Source organism: Chamaea fasciata, unplaced genomic scaffold (assembly GCF_029207755.1).
Source record: "Chamaea fasciata isolate MVZ Bird 193981 ecotype frontalis unplaced genomic scaffold, bChaFas1.0.hap1 SCAF_3, whole genome shotgun sequence".
Lineage (NCBI taxonomy): Eukaryota > Metazoa > Chordata > Aves > Passeriformes > Sylviidae > Chamaea > Chamaea fasciata.
In genome coordinates, this window is record NW_027094088.1 from 21569360 (window position 1) to 21578820 (window position 9461).

Sequence of the window (9461 nt, forward strand, 5' to 3'; positions counted from 1 at the left end):
AAAGTACCTTCCAGCTCACATTGGCTGCGTTTAATTTAAAGGGCTGTCTATGCCTCAGACATAACAGGTCTCTTCCAGGGAGTTATTCCTTGTCAGATAGACTATTGCAAAATAACATTCATTATCTTAACCGGTGCTGTGCTGGAGGTAGGGCACCGAGGCCATAAATCATTATATCCATTTTGCAAGAGGGCTGGTAGTTCCATTAATAAATAATTTGAACTAAGGGGAAAAGAAAACCTTCAGAGGACTACAGTGTTAGGCACAGCCTGGCTGCAGCCGAGCAGTTCAGGAGTTCACCTCTTGACATGGGGCAACATAAACTTTTGGAAATAAATGTAAACAATGGCAATGAGCTTGTAATTTATATTTTATTTTGCACAAGCTTGCATATATACTGCACATACATTCAGTTTAGAGAAGATGGAAGGCACACAAGGCAATTGAACTACTGTATCCTTTAAGTGGTACAAAGCAAAAAGGTAAAAGTCTGGAGAGTATACAAAAGCTTTAAACACACAAAATAAAATCCACCCCCCCCCAACATTTTTCCTGTGTTTATCTTAAATTTAGTAGCTGCCAAGCTAGAATTGTAACTTTTTTCAATCAATTGTCTACTGCACCTTTTTTTTCCAAACGGACAGGGGAGTCTTATTGTTTTATCTTGTCATCAATATTACAGTACATCCTTGGTAATACAAAATTGTACACCTTCATCAAATAAATTAGGATAAATTAAACCAATAAATTATGCAAAGTCTTCAGAACAATAGACGACAACAAAAAAATCCACAGTTGAAATTGCCTCTAGCTAAAAAATAAAATAAAAAAAATCAAAAATTGACTTTATCAGTTCAGTTATTGTACTATTTTCAAATTAAAGGGTCTTTATTACAAAAAAAAAAGAGCTTAATAATGCTATTTACAACATATTGCTAAATAATATAAAGGCAGTGTTTTGTCACTTTTGTAACTATATACATATGAGTAATGGCTGGGACAATATCAGTTTAAACCTTAACCTTTGACTCTTCTGGGCAGCATTAAAACCAACCTAAAGAGGCTTTTTTTCCCCTCCTTTTTTAGTTTCTGACTCTTACATGTTATATGGTAATGAGATGGTTATTGTGTTTGTCTACTATCTCGCTCGAGTGGTACAATTAATGCAGAAGGTATGGACTTTAGAAAAAAATGTAAGCTCACTGTTTCTTCTAGATTTGTTTCTACATATCCCAGTATTTGTGCATTTGGAAGGTGGCTGCTTTGGGAGAGAGGTGACTGTGGCTCAGATGAAAAGACTGAATAAAGTCATAGTGCCACCACCTTTCATACACTAAAAAGGATATTCCTAAGAAGATACAAAGGTTAAATACCAGTTTTCATCCCAGCTCTAAATATGAGCATTTTTAGCTTCAGTTTATAGATGGTTTACAACCAACAGTTCTACAGAAAACAAAATTGCATTTCCTTCAACAGAACATTTAAGTGCAATACAGTAACTGCTTACTCATATAAACCAGTTACATTCCTTAAGGGGAGCTTTTTGAAAACAATGCGTATTGGAATTTTCAAACACAGAGTTGGTACCAGAAGGAAACATTTGCACTATTAACACCAATGATTGCTATATAATACACATGGCAAATATAGTTTTTGCTTTCACTTCTCATGTACAGTGCTCATTTTGGGGGTTTTGTAAACCACTTTCCATTTTTAATATATATATATATATCTTTCTGTATATATATATATGTATAATCTTTCAATGCTGCTGGTGAAAATCCTATCTTTAAAGCCACAAAATCTTCACCTTTATTTCTTAATTAATATTAACCTGTGGAAAAAAAACATTTTTCTATTAACTGACTTCATATACATAGAAAAAAATTCTGCAATTTTACAGAAACTGTATTACCCATTCCCTTGACATCTGATGAAAGAGACTTAACTTTTAAAAGTAGAGAGCTGGATTTTCAAGAATGCTTTCAACTATCTACACAGTTACTGTAGTGTTTCTTATAAATTCAACAGATGTTTTCAGAATGTAGTTATTAAAATCTTATGTCTTTATGCAAGAACAGCCATAAGGTTGAATATTTACATTGCTTTATAAAAGTTCCCCTCGATTTTCAATGTTCACCCACATACCTGGTACAGTAACAAAGATTCTGCAAACTAAAAACACTTTAATTAAATAATACTCAGAGGCACAAAGCAAACCTCAGGAATACATGGGTGAACACTTCCTTAAATAATTACTACATTCTAACATCTTCCACGTGTTTACCATTAAATGTGAAACGTTCCCATTAAACAACCAGAGATACAGTAAGAATTAAATGTTTTGTAGTTTCAAATAGAACATTCTTTTCACAAAACATAACAAATGTCTAAAATAGGTTCTTAATCTAGATAGGAAAAAGGTAAGCTTTTCACTTCATACGTATCTTTTGTGTGTGTGTGTGTTTTTGTGTAAATATACATACATATGCCCACACATATGTTGTCCTGTGTGTGTGACCACATACGTATCTGTATATGCACATATGTCACGTATGAAATATTGCTTCTATACTACTTTTCATCAGGCTAAGAAAACACAAGATTTGCACCACAGTTACAAAAAATTGGCTTCTACAAGAATTTTCAAAACTCGAATGCTGCTCAAACAATTGAGAAAAAATAATTTGCGTTATCAAACTGTTCTAAAAATTCTCTTCTTCAAAAACGTATTCTCCTGCTTTGTTTTTTTTATTTTTTTTTAATTTTTAAAAAGACACAAAATATGCATAGCTATCAACATTATGTCAAACAGCCGGGAAAAAAAAAAAAAAGGAAGTCAGTGTTTATTGCAGCTGTAGTAATTGAAAAATAAAGTTTAAAAGATGAAAATTGTAAGCCACAGAAGGCACAAGAACAATTGTACTTGTGGGGGAAAAACTGGTATTTTGAAGGATTTTTTTTTATCCTTCCGCTGGTGTATTTAAGGTCTAGGCACAGACTATAACCTCAAGTTTATATGCAGAAATAAATCTGAATTAGCAGTAAATGAATGACAAGATGGGGTTTCTACATGGATTTTGGAATTCTTTTCCTATGTAAACCTTTCATTACAATAAAAGTAGCCTCCTGCCTTTTAGCCATTTTTTAGTGAAATAATATTGAGACCATTTAAAAGAAACTGGATTGGATTCTACTTAGAATTTAGTACAAGCTATGCCATATATGTGTAATTTTAGGTGAATTGGGAGGCACAAAGGCAATATGGCTATAAAATGCAGAAAAATCACATAACTGAAATGATCAAATTATCATTTATTCCTTTTTCAGACCAAGGAGGTTTTTATTTTGCTTTTAAGATGAAATTTCTATTCCTAATTCCTATGCCTCATTTACTATTGAGATTATACTACCCATAAATAAATAAATAAATGCAACAACATCAAGTGTTGAGTACACAATTTCACTTATTTAGATTATGTGAATCCCATTGCAGCCAAATAATAATAATGTTAATAATAATAATAATAGAATAATAATAGAATATTAATAATAATATAAAGCAACGGTAAAATCACAGGTTGAGATGGTAGCTAGTAGTATGTCCACATAGTATGATTAAAGTATGGCTTTGCTTTCTTATGTCGAAGGTGACAATGCAAAATAATATTTTTGCATCAGATGGTATGCCAATGATGAACTTACTGTATTAAAACTTGAGCATTTTATGCCACTTCTTCCCATAAATCAAAAAAAGTGCATGAACACAATTTTCATCCTTTCTTACGCAGAATTCATTGGAGTTACATCTTTATGAAGTGTAATGTTTACCAAATCATGCACACACACAGAAAAAAAAGGGAAAAATGAAATAAAGAAAACAAAATAAAATGAAACAAAATGTAAGAAAATAAAGAAAAAAATAAATCCTGCCTACTGTAAGGATACGTACAGTATTAGGTACTCTCAGGGAGTCTAAGATCAAGATTTGTTTTGCTTTTAATGCATAGTGAAAATGTTGGCACTTCATCCCATGCTATTGTCTGCGTTGCCTATACTCCACAGATACTGCCAGTGCTTGAAAAGAATGACAGGGAATCGGAGGATTGTGCTGTTTAATTTGAAGTCAGCAGGTTTTTAAGGCTTTCTGCTAACAATAATTGCTTTCATACGTTTCTGTCTATCAGCAGTATTTGTAAATGAAGTGAAATTGCAATGATCAGGTCAGCTCTTTAGTCACATGGGTAAACTTTCACTCTCCAAAGTCAAAATGTAATTTTAAAATAAAGAAGATACCAATATCCTCAATGGGTTAAATATAATTCATGGCTAATTAGGAACTTCCTCTAGATTTAGATTGAATTATGTAGGGGAAAATACTATTGATGATAACAATAAATTCTTACTGCATCCGTACAAAAGACGACAAAGAAAATGACAAATACAGTGTGCCATAGCATATTCAACCTTTCCCCAAACTTCTGGAGACAATTTCTTTCTGAAAACATGAGAAAAGGAGAGCCACTGAAGAAAGCACGAGAACTAGCAGCTAGCTTTCTTTCCTTCTGTCATACCGTGGTGTAGCATTCAGGCAAACCCAGATCCATCAGGGACTTTACAGTATAGCTCAGGTTTTGGTCACCACTAGCTCCAGTTTCTGAAGACAAGTGCAGCCACGTTGCTCAAATAGATTTTTTCTTTCTTTTTTTCTTTTTTTTTTTTAAGCTGCACTTACTGTAATTTTAAAAATCCAATTTGGCTATCTGAACCCTGCATAGCCAGGAGGACACTGTGATTTTTGTATAATGCTTGATTAAATTTTTATGAAAATGCAATTTTTATTCTTCTGATTAGGAAAAGACTAATTATATTTTATAGCTACGAACAAGCCTTTTTTTTTTTTTTTTTTTTTTTTTTTTTCCTTTGCCTCAAGACTGTGAGGTGAAGACTCTTCTACTATATCTAAGATCATTCAAAAAGTGCTTTTCAGGACAGATGTCAAATATGGACAGGAAACTTTGTATGCTGGAAAGGGGATCTTGTGGGGCAAAATGGACTAAGAGAAGAATAAATTTAGGGACTAATGCCACTTAAAGTAAGACCGAGACATGGCAATATACGATGCTGAAGGTTTCATTTTTACTCTATGGAGAGTGAAATGCTTCCGCTTTAGTAAGCTGACCATATTCCAAAATTAGTGTGGTTTTTACAATATTGTGCATGAATTACTGGCCTAACCCTGCAAGAACAGTATTTGATTTGTGCAAACAACCCTTGCTGCAATTTAGAGAAACAAGAACCTGGCATGTTGGTTACTGGTGCAGGGTATCTGTCATTTCTGTAAGGAAAACATGAAGCATAGGGTTTGCTTTTTTGGGTGTCACTTCTTGGAGTGAGTACCTGAAACAGATGTATTTTTTTGAAGTATGAAACAAAATCTAGTTATTGATTAAAAAGTATATAAATACAAATAAAAAAAGCTTGAAGCTTATGAAGTGACTCCACAGAGTTCAGACCTTTAGCAGTATAAACATAATATAAAGTTCATTGTCTGTAGTGTTGTGCCATGACATTAGTCTCACCAAGACAAAATGCCACTTTGCAGCAAGCAATAAATCTGACAAAGCATTTTTAAACATAATGCCCTAACTTGCTAAGACGGGCTTTTACACGCTTCCAAACTCTTCTCCCTGAAAATTAACCCCGTTGATTCTTCAAATGTTAAGGGTCTCGGGCAAAAGTAAACCAAAGGCTGAAGTAAAATAACCATCCCCTTGGAACTGAACGAAAACTTATATCCAGGAGGGATCAGTCTAATTTCATATACATATATATATGTATGCCATACACATATATATGAAATTAAAATAGAGACACACATGACTTGGGCATCAGAAGGGGACTGCTACTTTCATACATTCATAAATAGCTGCTGAACTCTCTACTCATGAAGAAGCTCTTGTAGGCAGTTTGGGGATTTGAAAATCTCAGGGACCTCACTGTCCAGCTTACAGATGACCTTGTATATGGCCTTCTTCCAGGAAGGATCAACATCTTTGCCTGCGATAATGGCATTGAAAAACTCCCGTAACGTGATCTGAGCCACTTCCAGGAATCTCTCTGGAACCTGCTGATACAAGGAGACAATGGCATTAATACAGTTTTCAATTTCAAGTCTCTGGTTCTTCAAAGGAAACTGAGCTAAGTTCTTTCTTTCAGAAAGGGGCTTACATAGCACCTGCATTTTCTAAATGTGGCAGCCCTCTATTCTCTTATGCAAAGCTGTTATATATAGTACTATAGCAATAACTTTTATAACATGTGTTAGAGATCTTTGTAAAGTCTACTGACAGAATGTAGGTAACAAAATGTTACTGTCTGAGTTGGGAGAGTAGGGGATTTATAGGATATAATTAGCAGGAGGGGAAACAAGCACAATTATCTTTAAGGAAAGAAATCTCTGCTTGATATTTTACCCATGCATTTATGGCCACGTTCCCCTCTCCATGTGAGAACTAATATGAAAGCTATGCATGCACAGAAAGCCCTTTGTACCTTTGTGCTTGACTTTGGTCACAACCAGTGCTGAAAGCAGTCAAAGAAAAGGGGTGTCTCTGAATGTTGTTTGTAGTTTAAAACCAATCAGGCAGGAAAGCCTTCAGCTAGTGGCTTGCTTCTGTGGCTGCTATGCACCAGAACCCCACAAAACAGCTTTCTCAGGAGACACTGCGGTTTCCCTTCTTTTTCAGGAGCACACAAATACCACCCCAACCTCTTTAACGGGTGCGCAGTGCTCCAAGTGGCTTCTGAGCTGGGATGCTTTAAACTCATTTGTGGTTTCTAAATGTCACTGTCACTTCATGGGTAAGTCAAACACCCAGCTAGAAGGAAGAACATGCCACTCTCAGAAGCCCCTGAACAATGGGTGAATGCTAAAAACCACATTTACCTCCAAACTTTAGTAATTCATTCTAAGTAGTTGTCTCAGGCACCAGCACCACCTCCTCACCCTTTGCCTTAAATGATTCAAAAGCAATCGCTCTAATGAACTGCAGGGCAGTTGCAAGGTTGAGGTAATCTCCATAAAGGTATTATTTTCCACTTTTATCACGGAAATATGGCTTCACAGCTCCAGAACTGCTAATACACAGCCGGCCAGTAGCCAGCATGCTTATAATAGCAAGTATTCCCTCACTGCTAGTTTTTGTCCCCTCCGGCAAGAGGAGTTTTCCGACCTGCACTGGGAGCCACTTGAACCATTCCCGTGGCAAACAGACACTCGGGCAGCTCTCACTGATTTACTGAATTCATGTCACACTGCCAGATCAAGGCCAGCCCCTTATTCTCTACTTCAGGCTTTTCTTCTTGTCCCTTTGGAAGCCACGTTCAAAACACTTGTCTGGAAACGTCTGTGATCAATCTGTTATAACAGAGCCCTGAAGCCTCACTCACCTATCATTGTTAGGGAAACACCAGCAGTTTGATAGCCACGTTCTGCCATCAAATAAGCATGAGATCAGCTCCCCCTGACACCAGCTGACAAATTCTGCTTCCAGAAGCCCCAGAGAAGTCCTCTGCCTACCTCTGAGAGTGAAATCCAGCCCCTACATGTTTTTAGTATTTTTTGCTCCCAAAAGCATATGTGGAAATTTTTCATTCAACAGGGTGCACAGAAAGACACATCTTTACAGATGGTCTCTTCCAGAAATAAGTAAGAGAGAAGAAATTAACTATTATGTTTCACTTACTCCAGCTCAAAGAGATGACTTAAAACTCCCCATAACCACTCAGCTGTTCAGGAATTTGGTAACATGTCCACAGAAAATACCATGACTTTCTCATTCTTTCATTGCTGTAAAAAATTGACATGCTTTTCTGTTCATGCTCATACACTGTTCATCACCCTTGGTATTGCTGGACACTAACCAAAGGGAAGGAGTTTCTGACTACATGATATTAGGAATCAGGAAAAGGAGTAGGTAACCAAATTTATGGAGTAGACACTGATGTTAACTCATGAGAGCAAAACCTTTTGATTTTGGTATCCGCTCCAGAGGAACAACACTAGATGTCTTTCTTCCCTCCCAAGCTGCTGGAGATGAGAAAGAGGCAATTACAAGCACCAGCATGAGAAGCATGAAGTCCAAATGCACAAAGTCCTACCTCTCCTTCCGACCTCATGGTTACACCCATGACAACTTTAAGCATGGAAATGACAACCTGGGTTTTAAGTTGGGCCTTTGCCATTCAATTTCTACCTGTGCATTTGAAAGTTTTCCAGGTAGAGGACGTTGCTTTTCCATGAAGTAGACAGCATGAAACCCCTGAATCCGTAGCTTCCATGCCTTCCACTGCTGTAGTGACACACAGGTTTTTTTCTTAGACTGAGAGTTTTAAGGTCCAACTTTTAAGGCCAGACTTTATTGTACCTGAGTCACATCTGCAGGGTCAGGCCTCTTTGAACCTGGTACAACAGGCTGCAGAGAGCAGCCCACAAACATAACAGTGAACAAACCCAATAATGAACAAAGCCCTGTGGGGCCTTTGAAGAGACCCAAATTTTCAGCTTTTTCTTCCTCTGGAGGCTTCACCTTGTAATGCTGAGTTCCTAAAGATTGCCCCTACTCCTAAGGCATTAGAACCATTCATAGCTCTTTCCTTTTGGGATGTTATTAGCAATTTTTCATGGCAGACTGGATTACACACGTTATTTTGCATGTTGCAATGTGAATGCCATTGTGATTAATCCCACAGGACGGTAAGTCAGCCAACACTTTTCCTTTCTAGAAAGAGTATCTGCAGTGGTTTTTATTGTTTGGGGTTCTATTTTAGATAAGAGAATACTAGGGAAGTCCAGAGCCCGAAAATAAATATTTAAATGCATGGGTAGTTATATTTTTCAGTAGGCAATTAATCAGTCAGCCATGTTAATTATGTGTCTGGGGGTGGCATTTCCCTGACCCTAAGTGATGGCAACCTATTCAGCGCATCTTTACACCTAACTGACTGAACATCTCTGGAGTAGGAACATCTGCATAAAATGCTTCAGTGACAAATAAACTCTATCTACATTGCTTTTAATAGAACCACCAATCCCTAGCATGAACCCAGGGCATTTTCTTAGCATCAGGTGGCAGCAGTCAATCAAAGAATCACACTGTGCATTCACCAGGAGGAAAAACAATGAGGTCTGGTCGGGGGAGTCTAGGTGGGTCTCAGGCTGAAGCCTCCACATCAGTCTGATTTAGAAAGAAATCACACTTTGCTGCATGCTTTGTCAGTGTAACTTCACTGCCAAGAGAAAAAGTCACAGGCCAGACTTTGGGCAAGTGTAAATCAGCAGGGCTCTGCCAGCCTCAGTGCAGTTACACTAATTTACACCTGGTACACATTGGTCCTGTACTTTCTAACGCAGCCCAACAACCTCCACGGTGCCCCTTCTTAAGCCTTAGCCATGTTAA

At 37.0% G+C, this 9461-nt stretch overlaps 1 protein-coding gene across 4 annotated transcripts in view; it reads right to left on the reverse strand.

Moving 5' to 3' along the window:
• Window positions 1–352: 352 nt before the first annotated feature.
• PROX1 (prospero homeobox 1) overlaps window positions 353–9461 on the reverse strand; it is a 49754-nt gene continuing 40645 nt past the window's right edge. For 3 of the 4 annotated variants that reach the window (XM_066178285.1, XM_066178284.1, XM_066178286.1), the window contains one exon: window positions 353–6130. In XM_066178285.1, coding sequence (XP_066034382.1) covers window positions 5942–6130 — 189 coding nt within the window. In that variant the 3' untranslated portion in view covers window positions 353–5941. The remainder of the gene's footprint in view (window positions 6131–9461) is intronic. The other variant, XM_066178287.1, reaches the window with a different exon arrangement.